This window comes from Elephantulus edwardii, unplaced genomic scaffold (assembly GCF_000299155.1).
Source record: "Elephantulus edwardii isolate Elephantulus edwardi_28Jun2011 unplaced genomic scaffold, EleEdw1.0 scaffold00011, whole genome shotgun sequence".
Classification (NCBI taxonomy): domain Eukaryota; kingdom Metazoa; phylum Chordata; class Mammalia; order Macroscelidea; family Macroscelididae; genus Elephantulus; species Elephantulus edwardii.
Genome location: NW_006399761.1, coordinates 6,060,131 through 6,082,733, shown reverse-complemented (window position 1 = coordinate 6,082,733; position 22,603 = coordinate 6,060,131). Strand labels below are relative to the sequence as shown.

Here is a 22,603-nt window from a genome sequence, read left to right as displayed (position 1 = left end):
TTGAAGAGGGACATCATGCTTGGGAGGGTGAAAGGACAGCACAAGTGAGAAAGACCCTGAATGAGATGGACTGACTCAGTTACTGGGGTAAGGAGAGTAGGTGTGTCATGGACAATAAGGTCGGCACAGGATAGAGCAGGGGGCTATTGTACATAGGGTCGCTGTGAGTTGCAGGTGACTCAATGGCACATAACAAGAAAAACAACAACATACCAAGATTCAATAATTGTGAACATTTTGTTACATCTGTGATATTCTCTAGAAAGATTTTCTGAACAATCTGAAAATAAGTTGCAGACATCAAATACCTTATCATAAATACTTTATCATGTATCTAAAAAAAAGGACAACAGATATTATCCTATGGAATCATAAAACTATTACTGCATTTCAAAAAAATCAACTACTTTGAGTTTTTGATGCTTCCAATGCAATGAGGCATGTTCAGCTCTTAAAACTAAAATGTGGTTTGTAAATTTTGCTATTTGTTATGCTCTGAATGAGACATAAGGTAAATCTTGAGAAAGATCACCATTTATTCTTTAATCATATTCATCCATGCACTGAATGAAAAAAGTGAGCAGAAAAGCCCACTCCTTGGGAGCAACAGGTAAAAAACACTTAAAAAAAAAACCAAAGAAAATAAAAAACAAAAACCTCAAACTCATTGCCATAGAGTTGGAACTGACTCGTAACTAGGGTTGGTGGTACAACTCCCAATCCAGTAGGCTAGCAGAATTCTAGTGTTGCCTAAATTCTTCTGAAATGCCTGTAAAAGATTCTTCAGATTATAAGGGTTTTCCTCTCTTATCTTCTTGCCTTCTCCTTTTCAACATGTTCCTATTTATTTTTCTACAATGCGTGGAATAGCAGAACCAGAAAACATTTTAAAAATTAATTTTGAATTCTGTATCTCCAATATAAATGTTTCTTCACATCTGAATCACTGCAGTTACAAATAAGGCAAGAAACATAAAATGGAAAGATGCCTTGCCAGACAGGTATCTGATGGAATATAATTAACCTGGTGGGGGTTTCTGTATTACATACATGTCAAAAAGCTTAAAAGGGTCTAGTAGTGCAACATAACATTATAAATGGCATTTTTTTGGTAAAAAGTTATATATATGTGGCTCTTGCTCAGAAACATAACCTTGCATTATGTTTCATGGGGAAAACATACTAATCCTAAGTAAAACTTATAGCAGCCTTTCTATGAACACAAGCGTTCAGTGTGTGAGAGGCTCCCATAAAACCATGCGTATTTAATGTAGGGCTTTGTGAAAGGGTCATTTTATCTGAAGCACCTCAGGCATGCCTGTCCTCATCAAACACTGATGTGTAGTTTAGGCAGCTAGCACTGAACTAACTGGTTAGCCCCTGACCAAATGCTGTGGTTGCTATAGTTAGGAGCGGTCGAGTCAACTCAGGCTCACAGCAACCCTGTGAGCAACAGGTCAGAACTGTGCCCTATCCCACACGATCCTCATCATCTCATATACTCAAATCCATTGTTACAGTCTCTGTGTCCATCCACCTTGGTAATGGTCGTCCTCTTTTTCTCTGACCCTCCACCTTTCCAAGGTTTGGTCCCTCCTGACAACATGCCCCAAGTAGGGGACATGGAGCTTCACAGTCCTTGCTCCAGGCAACTGGAAGAGAAATCCCCGAGGGCAGCCCAGAGGAGACATACCAGACTGGTGCTCTGAACCGGCTCCTGTGCAGTCCTGGCTGCAACGTCATCCTGGCCCGGAGTGCTGGGCAGGGCAGTGCTGTCCTGAGCCAGCCCAGTCAGCTGCCCATTGCCTGTGCTCTTCAGTTTGTCTGCAATCCGCTGGTTTTCTTTCTCCAGCTTGACTTTGGCTAACTGTGCCTCCAACATCCAGTGCTCCTTCTCTTGCTCCAATTTAGAAATCTTCTCCAAACTTTGCTGAACCTGAAAAATAACACAGGATTTTGTACCTTAGAGGATGAAGTAGACAAAACTCAGTGGCCCAGAAACACTTTACAGACTGTAAGTCAATACTACTCTACAGAGGCGAAAACTAGTATGCGGAGTACAAAACATACAGCCACAGGGGGAAATCATTGGGGTACACAATTTGGTGGCTGGAGGGAGGGGGGTAAAGGAAAAGGGAAAGGTTTTGCAGGAACCTGCAAAGATGGGGTAATGGTGGGCATATTCAATGGGAATTAAGTTTATAAAACACAACGTAAAGGAATGATTATATGAAACACAATGTATATGAATTTTGTATGCAAACCATTATAAAATTAAATGTAAAAAAAAAAAGACCCAACATATATAAAACTGAGAAACTGACATGCTGCTGTTAGCTGTCTCTGAGATGTTTGACTCACAGAGACTTAAATGAATCCTGGTGTTGTCAGGTGTCCCTGGGTCAACTACAGCTCACAGCAGCAACCCCATGAACAAGAGATCTGAATTCTGCCCTGTCAGGGACCACCCTCACCATCTCCAAGATGCTCCAGCCCCTTGTCACAGTCACTGTGTCAAACCCTCTGGTTGAGGATCGTTCTCTGACTCTCCATCTTTTTTAAAAAGCCAAATTCTAGATATCAAAAGGTATCATTAAGACATTGAAAAGGAAGGCCACCAAAGAGAAGAAGATTGTATCCAATGTTATTGTTGTTGTTGTGTTGTTATGTGCCATCGAGTTGCCTGTGACTCACAATGACCCTATCTATATACAATAGCTGTGAAACCTGTCCTGCCCTGTATCCATAGAGGATTCCTATTCAGAGTAGATGAAGCATTCCTACAAACCAAAAAGATTGACAATCCAATAGGGAAACAGTCACACAAAAAAATGTGCACAACTTGAATAGTCACTTGAACAAGACAATCAAGGTGATTGCTGCATGCCATCAAGTCAGTGACTAGAAATTAAATAATAAAGGCAGAACATACACTGCTTTAAAACCTCTAAAAACTCGCTTCTAACTCAAAGGTGACACCTCTCTGCCGGTTCAAATCCCCCAGCCACTCCATGGGAGAAAGACGGGTACTCTCCTCCTATTTAGAGGCGGTTTATGGCCTCTGAAAGCCATCTGAATGGTCAGCTATGGGTCAGCTCTGACTTGCCAGCACAAGCCTGAGTTTGCGTGGACGCTGTTTACAGCGTCTTTCTCACCTTATTCCACTGAGGCATCTGCAGAGTTTGACCATCCTCACTCCTCAAAGAGGCTCATTCCCTGCAGCTCAACTACTTCTGAAGCTTGCAAAGAGCAGAGCAGGATTTGGGACCCATCTGTAGGCTCCCATAGCTGGCTATGCTGCACCATTCTCATCATCTCTGACACACTAGAATTCCCTGGCCTATACCGCACAGCCTCCCATTGGGCCTAGGGAACTGGACGAGTACAGCTGGAGACTGGCAGTGCAGGAAGGGACCAGATCCAACTAGCACAGCTGGGGAACACAGTGCAGGAAGGGACTAGATCCGACTAGTACAGCTGGTGACCAGCGGTGCAGGACAGGACCAGATCCGACTAGTACAGCTGGTGGATGGCAGTGCAGGACTGGAGCACATCTGAGGCCACACTCTTCTGCCACTTGTTATTTCACTTGAGCTACTTAACCTTAATGAGTCTTAAATATTTTTAAAGAATTCCACACTTGAATGTTTCTCCTGGAAATTCTGGTTTTGGAAAATATTTTTTTTTTTTTTATGGTGAGAAAAATTTATTACATTTAGAATTAGCCCGCTGGACTCAGTTTAGATGATCCCAATTTTGTTGGCAACATCCAAAGCATCATAATCAGGAGCAAGTCGAACATAGGCCTTCTTCTCTCCATCAGGCCTAATCAAAGTGTTGACCTTAGCCACATCAATGTCATAGAGATTCTTTACAGCTTGTTTAATTTGGTGTTTAATGGCCTTGACATCCACAATGAACACAAGTGTGTTGTTATCTTCTATCTTCTTCATAGTTGACTCAGTGGTCAGGGGAAATTTGATGATGGCATAGTGGTCAAGCTTGTTTCTCCTGGGAGCCCTCTTCCGGGGGTATTTGGGCTGCCGTCGGAGTCTCAGCGTCTTAGGCCGCTGGAACGTGGGTGACGTGCAGATCTTCTTTTTTTTTTGGCTGTGGACGCCCTTCAGGACTGCCTTCTTGGCCTTCAATGCCTTTGCTTTGGCTTCAGTTTTGGGAGGGGCAGGGGCTTCCTTCTTCGCTTTCGGCGCCATCTTCGTAGAAAGGCAGAAAATATTTTATGGATCTGATTTCTAAATCCAATAGCCAAGAGCATTAATATAAAATAAATGTTCCATTTCCAATGCAACTAAGTTCTAGAGAAACAGGCACTATATCGGGTGCACTGATTCAGGCTGCCTTGAAATCACTATTTCTAAACCTCACAGAAGCAAGGAATAAATAAATCTGAAAATGCTAACCTCATGTATCTCTGAAGAGCTTTTTCTTCCCTCCACAAATGTCTAAATATTTCAGACATTTCCATCTAACTTTTTTTTAAGAGAGAGAGAGAGAGAGTGTGTGTGTGTGTGTGTGTGTGTGAGAAATAGAGAGAGAGAGATCTGACTGGTACAGGAGGAGATTGCCCCTCCTACTCCAGCAGAGCATCTGGTGGATTCGAACTGCTCACCTCTGCAGTGCAGCTTCTTGCCACTAAGCCACCAGACCTCACCTCAATCTAACTTCTAAGGAAGGAAAAAACTAGTCATTGTGGCCAAAGTGGGCTCAGACCACTTCAGTGGCAGTTATAATGCCCGTAACTTAGGTGCTTTCTAATTCAGTTCTCTCAGTGGTTTAATGGTCCTGCATCTTACAATTACCAATGCTTTCCAGGTGCCGTACCTGTTGTGCGAGCCCTTCCCGGCTTTCCGTTGAGCTCAGGAGGATGCGACGGTTTGCCAGCGCTTCTTCATAAGGCACAGACTCTCGGAGAGGCTGTGGGAAAAGCATCATATGAACTAAAGGAGGGAAGCCAGCCACCCCCCTGATCTACATGAACAAAGAAGAACGCTAAACCAGGTGTGATGATAAATTCAGAAATGTCAACACAGGCCACTTCCTTCAAAATATATCAAAAGAAACTTTCATTGAGAAATAATGAAGGGGAGCTTTTCATACAAGCTATAAACTCAATCAACTAACCACATGGACTTGCACAGAAATAAGACAGATGACAGAATAGGACAACCAGACAAAAGGACACACAAAATGTATCATGTGGAAAAAGCTATACTTTTTTTTTTTAAAGCTACACTTTTAATTCAATGGAGAAAGGATGGACTGGATAAATGGCGCAAGAGGAATCATTTTTTCTATTAGAAAAACACTACTGGGACCCCTACTTCACACCTTTGTCAGAGTAAATTTACTTATTTACATTAAAAACAATTTTGACTGGGGTGGGCAGGGAGGAAAGTGTGCAACAATGAATGAATGGAAATCTGAGGTCTCTGTACACTTTCATTAAAATTTAAAAAACAAAAAAGTTTTGACATGGAACCACTATGGAAGGCAGTATGGTGCTTTCAAAAGTTGCAAACAGAAATACCATTTGACTCAGCAATTACACTACTGGCTATATACCCCAAAGAAACCATAATTGCCACCCAAGCAGATATATGCACAACCATGTTTATTGCTGCTTTGTGTATAATAGCAAGGAGTTAGAAACAACCTAAATGCCCATCAACAAACAAATGGGTAGAGAAGCTCCAGTATATTCACACAATGGAATACTATGCTGCATTGAAAAACAAGGAACTCATGGAATATTATATAAAGTGGATGACCCTGGAGAACAGTAAGCTGAGTGAAAGATCTCAGTCACAAAAGGACAAATTACTACATAGTGCCACTGTTGTAAAATGGGACTGACATCGGGGTTGGGGGGAGACTGAGAAAGATGGGATAAATAATGTATACTGCATTGAAACAGATGAGGGAGAAAACTGTTTAAAAGGGATATGTGATTAGGTATTACTGTCATGACAGGAGTCCAGAATGAAGGCTGCATAGCGGAGTGGACCTGGGGGGAGGAATCGTAAAACAATGAAAGAATTTTTCTTTTACTTTTCAAAGAGAAGATTGAACTGGGGGGAGGGGGGAGGGGTGGGCAGGGACACAAATGCAACAATGAATGTCTGGAAACCCTAAGTCTCTGTAAATTTTCATTAAAATTAATAGTAATAATTTAAAAAATTTTGTAAAAAGTTTTTACTACAAAACTAAAAAAATCATGGAAAAAAGAGACCAGGTTTACAGATGTTATAGAGATTATTTTAATTTAATCACAACTTGTGTAAACTGTTGAATGGAAAATCAATTTGCACTATAAACTTTTACTTAAATCATATTAAAAATTCTTATTTTAACCACAAAAATATTGAAAGAAAATATAGAAGTCCATTTTTAAGAAGTTGCAAAGTCCCTATGGCTTAAAAATCACCATAAATGGCTTGAAAATCACCATATCACCAGACATGATATAAAAATGAAAAAAAAACAAAAACCTAAAAGAACAAACCATTTGAAAAATGGGGTAAACAGTTCCAACATAAACAGAGTGATAAAGTACTTAATATTTAATGAGTTCTAGCAACCCTAATAAAGGCATTTATTTTAAAATAAGTTAAAGATCTGAACAGAGGATTAAAAAATAAACATAATTAAAGATTTTTCACCTGACTCATACACAAAGAAATACAAATCAAAACAAGAAAATGCTAAGATTGATAAAGACTTTTAAAAATTGTAACAGTCGAAATTAAAAAAGTGTATAACACTGTTTAAAATTATATTTCTACTGTTGGTAAATTTAATTCATTAACTCTCATATTGTTTGGTAAAAAATGTGCCAAGATTTGAAACATGCAGAAACTTGGCACCAGAAATTCCAAGTCTGTGATTTAATTTTAAGAATATAATTGGGGGGTAAATTAAGCAGAATATAGGGAAACAGCTTAATGCAGAAAAGCCACTCTGAAGAGCAATTTGACAGTAACCTGTGAAAGTCACATGGCCTAGAACATTCCACTTCTCAGTACCTAAAAAGTAAGAAGCACTCATGTGTTCAAAGACTCCCTTCCAGAGCTATCCAATTACCACATTCTTTTAACAGCAAAAAAAGGGGGGAAAGCCAGTAAAGGGCTATCTAAATGGACCATGGAACACTGGTATTGTACACTTCTACACTAAATTTAAAAGGAACAAAGCAAGCACCTCATGTAGTAATAGACAGATTTCTAACACATTTTAAATGAAAATGGCAAGTTGTACAATAAGGTGCCTTTAAGTTGAAAAATTGTATACGTGTGTGTGTATGTGTGTATCCATACATATACACACATATCAGGAAAAGTCTAAAAGGTTTCACACAAAATTGATAGTAACCACAGTTACCTCTGGAGGGTAAATGGAATTAGACAATATAATCTATCTCTAATGCTCTAAATTAATTTCTATATTTATATATCATATGTCAATAAAAATGAAAAAGGAATGAAGATAAAAAAGTAAAAAACTATACAAAGTTGTATATGCATTACTACCTGCAGGAGTATTGTTTTTAACAGTGAAAAAAAATGAGAAACTAAATATCCACCCCAATGGTTTGGCTAATTAAATTACTGAACATTCACAGAATGAATACAGATAAAATAATATTTTATATTAATGATAACAAACATATTTCTGTATGTGTTTATATGTTATTTGATACATTACACTGTACACAATGCTTAAGAAGAAAAAAAAAATCCAGATTTTAAAACAGTAATATGTACAGAGACACAGTGTCCTTCTTGCAGCATATATAAATGTGCATCAAAATATTTTAAATACAATCTGATGGGTGGAGGGAGTGGGGGTGAAGGAAATGGGAAAGATCCGGTATGAAAAACAAAATATACAAACTCTGTAAATAAACCAGTATAAAATAAAAAATCAAACACAGTTTAGAATAGATGCCTTTGCGAAGTGGGATTGGAGGAGATGCTAATTTTCTTCTTCATGTATCTGTTTCTTCCAACTTCCTTTCACATTTTTTTTGTGAAAACCATACATTTTTATAATCAGAAACAGTTGTGAGTACATACATTTCAACTTCTTAAAGATTTTCTGACATCTGATGTTTACTGACTGCCTTGTTCCAGGCAGTCACTCTGCCCCAAACTAGGGACATGAATCCAACATGGTGGATGGTCACAGGAAAGTTGCTTATCCGTTGAGATTCAAGTCTCTATTCCCACCTTCTCTTCAGGCCCCACTCAACACCCACGCAACACCTGTACCTCAAAAACTATACAAAACAGTATGAACTGGGAGAAACTGTTACCCTTCCCAGGAACTGCCCCTGGCTGCAATGTTAGCAGGCGCTCACAGACCTTCCTCAGAGCCTTCATATAGGCAGCGGCTTTCTTCTTGTACTGCAGCATGCACTCGGCTGAGAGCGGGCTGATGAACCCACTTGCTGTCCGGGGCCCGTAGCTCAGAGAAGCAATGAAGTGGTCCACATTGTTGCTGAAGAAAGATGCAATCTAAATGAAGTATGACAAGAAGATTGATTTGGTGTCCCAACAATTTATTGAAATGTGCATCCACTAGCTTTCAGAGGAAACATAAAAGAGGTTTGAGAATAGAAATGAAATTTCAACTTTTGCCCAACAGCTCATACTAATGTATCTGAAAAAGGCTGGACAATGATTTATAATACAAAGACAATAGAAGTATACATATTGAGACCAGACTTTCTACGTGCCCCACTTTAGACAATTTCTCTTCTGCCTGAAGACCAGGACAGATTTAGATGTATTCTGGGTGGCATTCATGAAATGTATACCTCATTAATTTCTGCCACTGCTTTCAGAACCATCTGAGTTTCTATATTCTCAAATGTATTTTAACTTTGAAGGTAGATCCAAAATGTCCAAAAGAAGATACAACATAAACATCCTGAACTCGTAATCTTTGTACATCTCAATTAGTGAATTATAAATATAATCAAAAAAGAGCAGAAATGCAGTAAACCCTTGCCATTTACACCCTTAGCATTTGTTAAATCTATGTAAGTCACCACAAAGTCCCATGACTGTAATTCTGCAGAGACATTATTTTGAAACTACTGCTCTATATAAAATGAGAATAAAATTGTCTGAGAAGGTTCTTGACCAGAAGAAAGAAAAAAGAAAATTTTAGCTAAATCATTTTCTACAATTATAAATTTTAAAAAGTGTCTTGTGAAAGTATCTTGGCAAAATTTGCTAATCACGTAGTTTTTAAAATCACTAATGTTCAGAAAGGGAGCTCTGGTGGCCTAGTGGCAAGAAGATTTGCTGCAATCACCAAGGCATGTGGTTTGAGGCTATCAGCTGCTCTGCGGGAGAAGGAGGGGCAATCTCCTCCAGTGAAATTAACTGCCTCTGAAGACCTGCTGGAGGGTCAGCTATGGTTCGATTCAGACTCCATGGTATACACAACAACAATGTTCAGAAAGGGAACTCTGGTGGTCTAGGGGTAAAAAGCTGTGCTGTAATATCAAAGGCGCGTGGTTCGTATCCACCAGATGCTCCAATGGAAAATGCTGGGCAAGGTCATTCTATGTGATTACATGGCCTCTGAAAATTCACTAGAAGGTCAGCTATGGATCGGTTCAAACTTGACAGTAAACAACGATGCTCAGAAAGGTTGTGCTCTTCATTAACAACAAATACATTTATGTTAGGTGGTTGTTGTTCGATGACCACAACTCATAGCAACCCTGTGAGCAAAGAGAACAGAAGCTGCCTCTGTCCAAGCCATCCTCACCATCCCTGCCGCGCCCCACCGTGCCCACTGCGCCCCACCATCGCCGCCACGCCCCACTGTCACTGCTGCACTCCACCATCTCCACCACACTCCAACTCTTCGCTGCAGTCGCTGTGTTAATCCACTTTGGTGAAAGTCTGCCTCTTCTGACCCTCCTCACCTTTCCCAGCATGATGCCTTTTCCCAAGGACTTCTCTCTCCTGACAACATGACCAAAGTGTGTGGGATACAGTCTCACCATGCTTGTCTCCAAGGAGTACTTTCTCCAAGACGGATGGCCACCCACAGTGCATCCATCCTCTTCCCCAATGTCACAACTTAAGGGTATCAATTCTTCTGTGGTCTTCCTAATTCAGGAAGTTGCAGTACTAAGCAAAGTCCACCTTCCTCTGACAGCTCAAGTCCAATAATCACGTGAAGAGATAAGGAGTTGCACTGCCACTGCAAAGGCACACCAGCCATTCTGCAGGACAAAGATGAGCCAAATCGCCTCCCATGTGATGTGCAGCCTTTAAAAGGTCAGCTCCAAGTTGGCTCTAACTTGATGGCAATGAGTTTCTGTGAGTTCATGCTGGGTAGCATGGGTGAAAGACCCCCAGGTAAGGTGTCTTTGTCCATGGCTCCAAGAAAAACTCTTTGGTTAAGTGGGTTTTCTGGTCTAGGCCTGCCAGGCTACCCTGGAGGATTTACTCTGACTAGTTGGTGCAGGCAAGATCAGCAGAGACTCCCCCGGGAGGCAGATGTTGCCTAGCCTGAGGCAGCACGATGCAGCCTACCTCACAGGACTGACTGACAAACTCCTGAAGCTCTAAAGCTCAGAGGTCGTCCCTCTTAGGAGGGGAGTGTGCCCCCTGGGACTTGGCAGCTCCATGCTGGGAATCCTCTCAGATCCTCCCAATTTCCTCTTCGACTGTATGTACCCCTTGTAGCTATACAAATCTGTAGTTGTATGTAAGGTAAACTCATAAAAAAAATCCCAGTGCCTGGAATCAGTTCTGACTGACAGGGACCCTCCTCTGTCAGGTTCTGGGGCTGTAGACTGCAATGGGAAGAGCCTGTCCAACTTTCTCTGAAAGAACAGCTTGAACTGCCAGATACACAGCTCTCTGGACAGCAGCACAACATTGTACGAATAACCATGTCCACTGAGTTCATCCCAACCCTGTATGACAGAGAACTGCGGCAGAGGGCTCCCAAGGCCTAAGTTTTTACAGAAACAGATTGCCACGTCTTCGTCCAGTAGGTTCAAACGCCTGACCTTTCAGTTGGCAGCGTGGTGCTTAAGCACCGCATTACGAAGGCTCCTGAGCATAACTTACACGCTGCTGATGCTAAGTGTCATCGAGTCGACTACGACCTGTAGTGGCCCTATGAACCCGGCATCTGCATCCTGGCCTGTCCCGGGCTGTCCTCATCATCTCCGACACACCCGAGCCCGCTCCTACAGTCACTGTATCAACCCATCTCCCTGCATCTTCCCCTCCCGCACCGGCCCACCTTTCCCAGTTTGATGTCCTTTTCCAAGCACTAGCCCCTCCTAAAAACACGCCCAAAATACGTGAGAGCAAGTTTCGCCATCCTCCCCTCTAAGAAGCACAACAGCTGCACCTTTCCCCAGACACGCTCGTTTAAGCCGCACGTTCCCTGTGAGTGACCGGGGTGGTCACCTACCCAGTGTTTACTCTTCAGTTAGGTTCGTATGGTGAAGTTTGTTTCCTCTCCTCTAATAGTTCTACATTTGCTCAATTTTCTGTAATATGCATACACCTCATCCTCCTATTTGGCGCCTTTGAATCGTGCTGTTGGCAAAGGATACCGAATCCACGGCAGACAGTCAAAAGAACAAACACACTCGTCGTGGAAGAAGTGCTTCTTAGCAGAGAGGCTGGAAAGCAGGAGTCTCACACCCTTTGGGCATGTTGTCAGGATGGGGGTATTAGCCTAAGCGTTGCCAAAATCCAGTAAAGCAAATCAACAAACAAAAGCCAGGAGGTAAAAGAAAAAACCTACCCCAGCATCTTAATGAAGGTTGGTATGTAATATTTTCCTTTTTCTAATTTTTTGTATGCGCAGTTTTCTAGAATCCCATGCAGCAGACTTTGACACACAAGGATCGTTACTGAGACCATGGAGAGTGATGAGAAAGAGGAGGAACACCCACAAGACAGGCTGGCACAGTGACTGCAGTAACGGGCGGGAGGAGGGCAGAGATGGTGAGGACGGTGCAGCGTCGCACAGGGTTTCCTCCTCTTGTACAAGGAGAGATTACGGGCTGGAGCTGAATTAATAGCGTTTAAGCAACAGCAGAATTTTCAAATCATCAAATACTGCATGAAAACAAACAATATATGGTGAGAGTGATCTGTTCACTCACTGCAAGTACTAAACAATGACAACCACACTACCTTCAGCCTGGGGCGATCGCTGCTGTGTGCTATCAAGTCGGTACCAACACAGAGCTGAGCCTCCAGCGAGTCTGCAGAAGCTGGCACTCACAGGAGATTGCCCACCTTTCTCCCACGGAGCAGCTGGTCCATTCTAGCCACCTGCCTTTGGGCTGGCAGTGCAATTCCTGACCACCGAGAGGTCATGTAACCAAAAAAGCCCCAAATAGGACAACTCTGTAACAGATCAACTCTTCTATGCCAATCAAGAAAAATAAGGGTGCACAGTTAAAGAAATTAATTCGGCGTCAACATAAACAGAAGAGAATTACCTTTCCTGCTGCGTTGGTTAATGCCACCGCTGACGACAGGATGCAATCGTTAGTGGTCACGAGCTTCTGCGTTGCCGTGGGAAGCTCCTGCTCTATGGTAGCTTTCTGACTGTAATGTTTAGAAATATCTATAAAAACAATCGAGTGGAGACGCATTACTGTAGGAGGACAAGTCTCACAGAGACAACTGGGCTGTTAGCGTCTCATCCATAGTCTTGTTAAGTTTGTTTTGCACCACAACTGGGGTTTTTCATTTTTTATTTTATACTGGTTTACTTACAAAGTTTGTATACATTGTTTTCACCCTGGATCTTTCCGCTTTCCTTTACCCATCCTTCCCTCCACCCACCAAATTGTGTGACCCTATGATTAAGTCCCCCCGATCTGTTTCCCCTCCCCACCTTGGATCCTCATACATGTTCTACAGTAATGGTCTTACACAGTATTTGTCTCTATGAGACTGAGTTAGTTCACTCAGCATAATGTTCTCCAGTCCCTCCCAAGTTAGGTAGTAATTTTTAAGATCACTGCTCCTTCGTGCTGCAGTGTTTCATTGTGTGAATATACCATAATGTCTCAATTCATCCCACTGTGGTTGGACATATGGGCTGTTTCCATGTTCTTGCGATGGTGAATAACACTGCTTTGAACATTCATGTACAAGTCTCTGTTTGTGCCTCAGTTCTTATTTTTCTCAGTGTCTATTCCAAGTAGTGGAATAGCTGGGTCATAAGGAATTTCTATGTTAAGCTTTTCTGAGGAAACACCAAACTGCCTTCTGGAGTGATTGTATAATTTTACAATCCCACCGACAGTATATGAGTTCCTATCTCATCACATCCTCTGCAACATTTATTACTTGATGCCCTGTTAAACTTTGCCACTGTTACTGAGGTGAGGTGGTATCTCATTGTGGTTTGGATTTGCATCTCTCTCTCTTATTTCCAGTTACTCCTCACAAACTTACACGTTTGACAAAGAACGAGCCCAAGCATCAGGATTACAGAAGAAACAGAACTGTGGAGGCGGGGGCTCCTGACACCATCCCACTACCCTGACAGAGCTCCTGTGAGTGTCAGCCTGAACTCAGGGGAGGACCCCAGCTAGAGTTAGCCAGTCAAAAAACACTGCTGTGATAATGGAGAGAACACTAATGAGAAAATATCCAGAACTTCTCTGTACTTTCACTTGTATCTGCAAACCATGAGGCTGGATAGTCAAGGTGCATTCCACAGCTCTGCCTGGACCTTGGCTAATCCATTGCAGTTCACAATGGCCAGTGTGAGCACAGAGAAGTCAGTGCCAGTTTTCATGTGTTATCGCTTCCAGACTAACATTGCAACATAGGCTTAAGGTTAGCAAAGCACAGAAAAGACAACTAGATACAACAGGGTTAAGAATGTAGTATGTAAGACAATGGCCTATCAGCTAATTTTTGGGGTTTTCTGGGTCTCTGAGAGATACACTGATGTCACCTTGAACATAAGGGAAAATGAGGAAATTATCAAGATAACATTTACACACACACACATATAAAACACATGACAAAGTATTTGTCTTATAGGTTTTTTCCCCATTTTTAAGACTATTATCTGTTACAGGAGCACTAATTCTCCTTATCAAAAAGAGCTAAAAAGCAAAAATCATAGAATATGCATATGAACTTTAATAGCGTATGTGTATGTAAACAATTAGACTTCTTTAGACTCAAGAGATCTAGTTGGTTTTGACTATAAATGAAGGAACTGTGGCAGTGCACTGGTTAAGCACTCAGATGCGATCCAGATGGCTGGACATGTGAACTCATCAGTGGTTCTGCCAGAGGAAAGATGTGGCCGTGTACACCACATCACAAACAGTCCTGACCCATCCTGAGCCCCCGTGGAGCTCCCAAGGCTGTGGATCAAATGGGAGGAGACTGCCCATCTTTCTCCGTCAGAGCCACTCAAGGATGTGAAGTGCTGGAGTCACACAGTCTCTGGCGACCAGCCTACGGACTACGTCACTAGAGCCCCCAATCCGAGCAACAGGCGCCCATACTTGACCTGACACCCATTCCTCATGTTTCCTGACACCCTTTTCTTTATAGCATGTTCATCTCTAAGGACAGAAACTAGTAGAGGAACAAAAGGAGCCTGGGGTCCTAGACTGTACCACCACCTCCATCAGCTCAAGAAAACGCTGCTTTCAGCCCAGTTAACTGTTATCGATGACGACACACAGCAACACTGTGGACAAAGATCAGCATCTTGCCCTGCCCATCCCGAGTCACCATCCTGATCTCCACCATGCCGGAGCCCACTGTTCTGCTCACTGTGCCAGCCCAGCTTGCTGACGGTCTTCCTCTCTTTCTCTGACCGTCATGCCATCTTTTCCGAAGAACTCGCCCTTCCTGAGAACACACCAAAGTCTGTGAGATGAAATGTCACCACTGCTGCCTCCAAGGAGCACCCTGGCCGCACCTCCTCCAGGACATCCTTGTTTGTTCTGTTGGCCGTTTGTATTTACTGCTCTTCACCAAAACAAATGAGAACAGGAATGTTCTTTGATTGTCATTCTCTCAACCATAGGCAATGTACAGGAAAAGCATCTTTAAAAAGCAGTGTATTTACAGATTCCCTGAAATACCAAAAAAGCAAAGCACCACACACACACACACACACACACACACACACACACACACACCCCCCAAAACCCAAAACAAAACACCAAATCAAAAACGGCAAGCTGTTTTCCAAGTAAAGGAAACTTTAAGCCATTATTTCAATGGATAGCTTCTACTCTTTTAACATCTCTACAAAATTCTGAAAAAACTGTCTACAGGAATAAATCACACTAACAGCATAGGAAAAAAATGTAGAAAGCAAACCACATCCACAGAGCTCCATGTGGTCTCGATGGCCTAGCTCTAGGGTGGGCCAGCCTCTGGGATGCTGGACAGCAGCCAAGCTCCAGCTCCCACACTAACGGTGCCAGTTCCAGGTTTTCTACAAGCCAGCCTAGGCTCTGCAGGGCTGGGGTTAGTGACAGTCCACTGTCAGTCCTGCCAGCTGGTCTGACTCCAGAGCACAGGGACTCCTGAAGGTCTTTATAACTGAAGATAAGCCACAGGGACAGTCATTCTCCAGGCTGAGTGACAGGAACTCTCCATAGTGCTGCCAGGACCGACTCTCAGTGCCGGAGATTACGTGCCGATGTATAAACCAGACCCACCACTACGCAGTAACGCCAACCCCCAGCAAACTTCCACTGGGTTTCTGAGACGACTGTCTTAGAGGAGGCAGCTGCTCATCTTTCTTAAGATCAGCTGGTGGACTTGAACTGCTGCCCTTTAAGTTAGCTGGTTACCATGCTATTGACTACATCATACCACCAGGGTGTGTATATTCACAGGGTGTGTTTATACACCACTTCTCTGTGTATAAAAGGGCTTTCAATACTCTTCCTGCACATGTTCTACAACACAGCTTAAGACTTTCAAAAGTCTTTTCTGTGAAATTAGTGATTAGTCCTTAACTCTCACCCACCGCTGTTCAGTTGGTTCTAAGTCTTAACAGAAGGAGTCAACCTGTCCTCTCTTGGAGCAGCTGGTGGATTAGAACCACCAGAGTTGTACAATCTTCTGGTTAGCAGCAGGAGACCCTACGAAGTGGGCCACCGGAGCTCCTGATTGGCCATTCATTACTTCCCACACATGCTCAATAACCTGGGGCTACTTGTTGTAGTCCCCAAAAAAACCTCCTTCTCTTCCTTCCCCAACCCCAGCTTGACGGAAGAGGAGAGAACAGAGGGAAAAGGAAGACAGGAAGAAGGAAATGTAGGAAGACAGACAGTGAGAAAGAAAGAAGGGGGAAAAGAAACCAAGATCTAGAGGCGATGCCGTGCAGTGATTAAACAACCGGGACTCAGAACCGTGGGGTACAACAGCCCTGGAGGGTCAGCTATGAGTCGGTTCTGACTTGACAGTACACACAACAACAAGACCATTTTGGATAAGTGCCTTCAATTTAAAAACTCTTATGTTTTATGTTTTGTTCTTTGCAAAATAAATTTATATAATACTGATTTTTTTTTTAAAAAAAGCATGCAACCTTTCAAAGCTCTCTGTCCAGCACACAAACAATGGAACTCTGATCAAAGTTCATGCACAGACTTTTACTACTTAAAGCTAAGTTAAACAGAAGGGAGCTCTGATAGCCTGGTAGGTATGAAACTGAGCTGCCAACCCAAAGGCAGGCAGCTGGAATCCATCAGCCGCTCTACTGGAGAAAGACAGGTGATCTCTTCCCATGTGGGTTCGTTCTAATTCTACAACACCTAACAATAACATGTTATTAAACAAAAGAGGACTTAAAATGCGCCCTTTGAACACAAAAATATACAGGATGGTGAAGAGTATGCTCTCTTTGGGGTTTAAACCTGGGTTTCCTCGATTCCCTTTGTGATGGGTTCCAACAGGTATGCCTGCCAATTGCGCCTCAAGTCTGGTAAAATCCACACATCTGTCTTAGGTGTTGTGGTTTGGCTACAGTACTGTGCACGAGGCTGTCGCTTCCACACTCTGTTTACCTTCAGAAACGAGGCAGAGGGGAGAAACAGCAGGCTGTGGGCTGTGCTTTGAGACGAGCCACTGGCTATCAAGCCTTTACCTGAGGTCTCCTCACTTTGGAAGTGTTTGTTTAAATCCCCTTCTGGCAGATCTGAGAACATGGGGTGAAGGATTTAAGATGACTGCTCTTACTTTTCAAGGCTCACCTTTCATGACGTCATGGAAGCCCCGCAGAGCAGCACCGACGCTGGTTAAGACAGAACTGTAGTTTGTCCGAAGGAGTCCATCCGGCTCTGTGCCTAGAAAACCAAAACCACACACGTCAGCATTTCCCAGGAGACGCCACCTGAAACATCCACAGCTACATCTCCGGCTACATCGGGGAAGACACACAACGAAGACCGCTTGGGAGACACTCTCCAAACCTGTACAGACACATGTGGTGTAACAATGACGCCAGCTTCTAACTACAACCTCTCCCAATCGGATACTTTCAATGGTTAAGAAGTAAACTTACACTGTCAGGTAGGATTATGCCTTTCATTAACATGAAATCAAAGTCTTTGAAAGTTTTTACGGCACATAACAACAACAACAACAACAATAATATACAATACATTCCTCATTTCACTTTTTCTTTCATGTTGATAGTTCCTGAACAAAACTAAAAACACTATTTCAAAAGATCAGAGTTCAATTTCTGCCCACAACAATTTGGAGAGATTCACGAACCCACTCTCCAGTAGAATCAGTCAAAAGTATTTAAATCAGTTAACAGAGAAGGTTTGCTTGGTATAGAGTATCTATTTGGAAGCTCTATTTGAATAGTACTTATTTTAGAAAGTCTACTTTTATAAGAGTTCTTCTGTTTGTGAAGAAACAAAGTTAAAAACTGAACGTACTGATTGAGAAAATACATATAAATGCGTATTGTTAAATACTAAAAAGTATTTAAAATAAAACCAACCACCTTCAGTTTCTGGGAATAGTTTGAAGGCCATGGTACATATAAAACTAAAAAAAAAAAAAAAACACCAAACAAAAAAACCCCCCAAACCCAATCACCAAAAACAAAACCTCCTAACAAATTCCTCGCTGTAGAGTCAGAAGTGACTCATTGCTGACCCTCCTGAGGATTTTCAGAAGCTGTAAATCACCCAGGAGGAAACTGCCCATCTTTCCCCTGTAGAGCGGGAGTATGGGGGTATTTATTAAAGAAAAATTACAAAACTTATGTAAGAAAAGTGAGAGTGTGCAGTGTTTGCAGACAGGCCCTCTCTCTTTCCATCCCACCTCCACAGGCTGGAAACGCCAGTGTAGACAGGGCAGAACAGGGCAAGTGTAACTAAGAGTTGAAACTCCTCCCTCTGCCCAGACCCTACGTGCAGGACTGTGGCACCACGTTGGGCACGGAGCCACTGGGAACCCTGGAGCCCCGAAAGGACTGGTCAGGACGCACGAGAACAAAGCGGCCACCAGGAAACCTACGACAGGGGGCCTGAGCCCCTGGCCCAGACTCCACGAATGCCCAGCTCCTCAAGCAGGCTTGCCACTCAAGAAAGATGCTCAGCACTCTCACCATCTCTGCTCACAGCAGTGGTCGGACAGACATCACATGCCGGGGAGAATCAAGCCTTCAAACAGAGAACTCTAAAAGAGTCCAAAGTAAACACGTACAGTTTAAAAAAAATCAGTAAGCGTGCACATTCCAAAGACAGGAATGCCCTCGATCATTCCTAGGAGAGGAGCTCGGAGGGTTTGGAATATTTTGCCTGCTGACAGCATATCTGTGTACCCGGGGCATTACGCCATGCTAGGGAAATATGCATGCCCATTTTCGCTGGGAGCTCTGGGCCATGCTTCACTGGTCTGACTTTTGAAGGGACTAGAGGCTACATGCATATGTGACCAAGCCCTCAATAGAATAGATCCCTCACCAACGCTCGGGTGAATTTCCCAGGCTGGCAACACTGCGGGTGTCACACACTATAGCTGAGACAACTAAGAACTATCTGTGTCGCCCTACTGGGGAAAAGCCTGAAGCTTGTGACTGGTCTGTAACAGACCCAGCCCGGGCGTCTTTCCCTCTGGGAAAGCATCCTTTCGTTATAGTAAACTCTTAACTCTGACTAGAACAGGAAGGTTCTGGCAGCATAATCCTTACCAAGCTGCACTGTCAGCCCTAAAACTGTACATCTTCAAAAGTTCAAATCCACCAGAGACTCCTCCCCTTGTGATCTACAGTCTCCAACATCCAATGGAGGGTTGCTAGGAAGTAGAAATAACTTGACAGCAGGGAGTTTTTAGTGACCATAACAGGTTTGAGTTCTTCAGCAAATCTTAAATCTGAAGGTGGTCTTGGGGAGACCTCAATACAAAGGGACTTCATTTGTAAGCGTGTGGAGAAGATGAAATGCAAATCTGATTTTACAAAGGCAGATTCCTAATATTCCTTGATAAAGTGCTCATCTGCATGAACCAGCCAGAGCAGGACTTCTTGTTTGCAATTAAGTGCCTCCAACAACATTCCTATATTCTACAGACCACTTACAAAAGATAGAGGCAAGATAAAGACATTCCAAGATAAAAGGAAATTCTTCATAATGAAAGTAACTGGCTGAGAAAATAATTAGAATTCACATCAGAAAAACAAAGAAAACTAATCATTATATAATCACAAAAGAGAGCACAAACACATATTTTGTCATTTCTTAACAGATTTAAGAAAATTGTGTGAAATAATATATTATTACTAATAGAAGCACAAAGGGGGTGAGTTGGGGCAAAGGAGTATTGGACTCCAGATGGGAACTTGAAGCTAATTTATCCAGGGGAAAAAGCTCTAAATGATGGGGGCGGGGAAAGCCAGTCTTATCTAATCCAGAAGTTCTATGCTACATGATCTGATTTACATGAAATGTCTAGAATACATAAATTTATAAACATAGAAAGTGGCTACCTGGGGCTAAGGAAAACAGGATGGGGAGGACTAGTAAGTTAAAGGACACAAGGTTTGTGAGGTGATAAAAGTGTTCTCAAATGGTCTGTACTGATGGCTGTCATATATGTAGATATACACAGGCAAGCCACTGAATCAGTCTTCAAGTACGGGAACTATATGGTTTGTGTGTTGTATCACATTAAAGCTACTACAAAACAAGAACAGAGAACCTAGAAAACATTCTTAAATGCATCACTGAAATTTAAGTTTATTCAATTATTTGAAAATAGTATTTTTCATATTAGGCCAAAGGCAGGGGTGGCGGAATGGTTTTACTCTGCTGTTCTAGTGATAAGCTGCACTGCAATCCCAAAGGTTCAAATCCATCAGCTGGTCTGCAGAAGAAAAATGGGCAATTCCCTTCCATGTGAATTACTTCGTCTCAAAACCTTTTTGCGGGGTCAACTATGGTTTGGTTCTGACTCTACAGTACACAACATCATCAAAAATTTCCTTGTATTACTTGCCTCGGTGTAAAAAGAGGGAAAGGAGAGAGGAAATCACTGTTTAATGTATGTCTTCTATGTCAATTATTTTCCATTCTTAATTTAACTTAAAATCACAGATTTACCACATTTCACAAAAGGAGAACCAAACATAATCCCATCAAGTCAATTCTGACTCCCAGTGGCTTAGGACAAAGGAGAATTGCCTCAAAAGATTTCCAATGTGGTAATTTTCACATGAACAGATAGTCTCATCATTTTCCAGAGTGGCTGGTAAGTTTGAACCAAGGACTTTTCAGTTAGCATCATACCACTTAACCTGCTAGGCCAGCAGGGTTGTTTACATGTAGGTAAAATAAGGCACAAAGAGATAAAGTGATTTGCCCATGGAGATAAATGCCTCAAAGGCTGGAGGATTTGAATTTGTGTTTTTCTGACTCGAGGTCCTACCTCTTTCCATTTTCCCATGCTCCTTTTCTGCTTTCTTGGACTCTGAGTCCTTCGGGCTGACTCATCAGAGGCAAAGCACACTTACTTGGCAAGGCAAGGAGAGTGACATAGGTTTGGAGCTTCTCAAACACAGCTGTCATCTTTTTCATATCCTGAGACAGCTCCAGGTTCCTGGCTCGCAAAGCAGATGTGCAAAGAGAAGATTCACATTCTTCTTCTAAACTAGGAAAGGGCAGGTTGTTAAAAAGTGAGCATCCAGAACAATTTCACTGGCTACAATAAAACATCTTCGTTCTCAAACAATCATAAACAAAGACAGAGTCTGCAAGAGAGGCAATGTGACCTGTTTCTAAGAGTCAATTTTATACAAACACACATAGCAGGCATATATAACTGCTTGTCACAAACACCAGTGGAAGAATACAGACTTAAGACAGAAGCAAAGATAAAGGAGGACAACCCAAAGGCATGTGGTTCAAAACCACCAGTTTGCGGTTCCTTGGGAGAAAGGTGGGCAATCTCCTGTAACCCTGAGCGACTCACAGATCCGGGACCCTGCTCAAGGTCAGCTACGGGTCAGTTCCAACAGGATGGCAATGAGTCGGTTTTAGAGAGGGCAGCACAAAAGAAAGGTTTTCAAAATACTATTTACAAATATTTCCGACTAAATTTCTAAACAAAATGAAACATAAATGAGGCTGCCATCTGTACTAGCAGAAAGAATAATGAAGAAATCTTTTTTAATGTGTTGTTGTTGTTATGTGCCATCGAGTGGCCTGCGACTCATAGAGACCGTATGTACAGCAGCTCTGAAGCCTGCCCTGTCCTGAGCCAGCACACATACCCTCACTGCCCCAGTTACTCTATCAATCCATCACGTCTGGGGTCATCTTCTTTTCCACTGTGTAAATCTTTTCAAAAACCAAACAGATTAAACAAATTCTTTACTTTCATAAAATATATTTTAAATTTTAATACTTTGAACAATTTAAACATAAGTTAAAAACTATGAACTGGGGACAATGTGTATTTGAAAAAAAATGTAGATAACTGAGCAAAAATATTTTATACAAAGCGAGAAAAGCTGGCATACAAATCATAGTCATTCCTTTTCATTTGCTACTTTTTTCTCCTCCACTTCATAGAAGACAGCTTGATTCAATAGAGGTCACTTTGTCAATAAAGTAGTATTTACTACTCAAATGGCTACTTAAAAACATGCCTAATGCCTAAGGGAAGTCTAAAAACACCTAAAGGAAGGCTAAAAACATACCAGACAGGTTATTATAAGAACAGGAAGACCTAGATCAATAAAATATTTATGTAGTGTTGCTTAAATAGCTAATAGTGAAAACGGAATAAAACATGAATGTTTCAAGTAGTATGTGCTCTTAATGTTCTTAAACAGATTCTTTTCAAATATTCTTAAAAAAAATTAATAAATATACATCAAATCAGTAAGGTAAAAAAATCAGTAAGGTATAATCTATTTTAGCATGATTCAAACTTCGAGAGGTAATTTTAAAAAACATTTTTTTTTTTAAAAAAACACTTTAAATTATACTAAACCATAGTATGTAAGTATTTGAATAAATTATAATTCATAATTATCCATTTAAATAATAATTCCCTGATTACCCCAG

The 22,603-nt window shown here is 41.9% G+C and overlaps 1 protein-coding gene across 2 annotated transcripts in view; it reads right to left on the bottom strand.

Annotated features, from left to right (window-relative positions):
- PPP1R21 (protein phosphatase 1, regulatory subunit 21) overlaps window positions 1-22,603 on the bottom strand; it is an 86,212-nt gene that overhangs the window by 16,890 nt on the left and 46,719 nt on the right. Inside the window, exons 12-17 of one of the 2 annotated variants that reach the window (XM_006880907.1) lie at window positions 21,046-21,182; window positions 17,270-17,362; window positions 12,515-12,642; window positions 8,379-8,531; window positions 4,840-4,932; window positions 1,694-1,936 (exon numbers count right to left, since the gene is read on the bottom strand). In XM_006880907.1, coding sequence (XP_006880969.1) covers window positions 1,694-1,936; window positions 4,840-4,932; window positions 8,379-8,531; window positions 12,515-12,642; window positions 17,270-17,362; window positions 21,046-21,182 — 847 coding nt within the window. The remainder of the gene's footprint in view (window positions 1-1,693; window positions 1,937-4,839; window positions 4,933-8,378; window positions 8,532-12,514; window positions 12,643-17,269; window positions 17,363-21,045; window positions 21,183-22,603) is intronic. The other variant, XM_006880908.1, reaches the window with a different exon arrangement.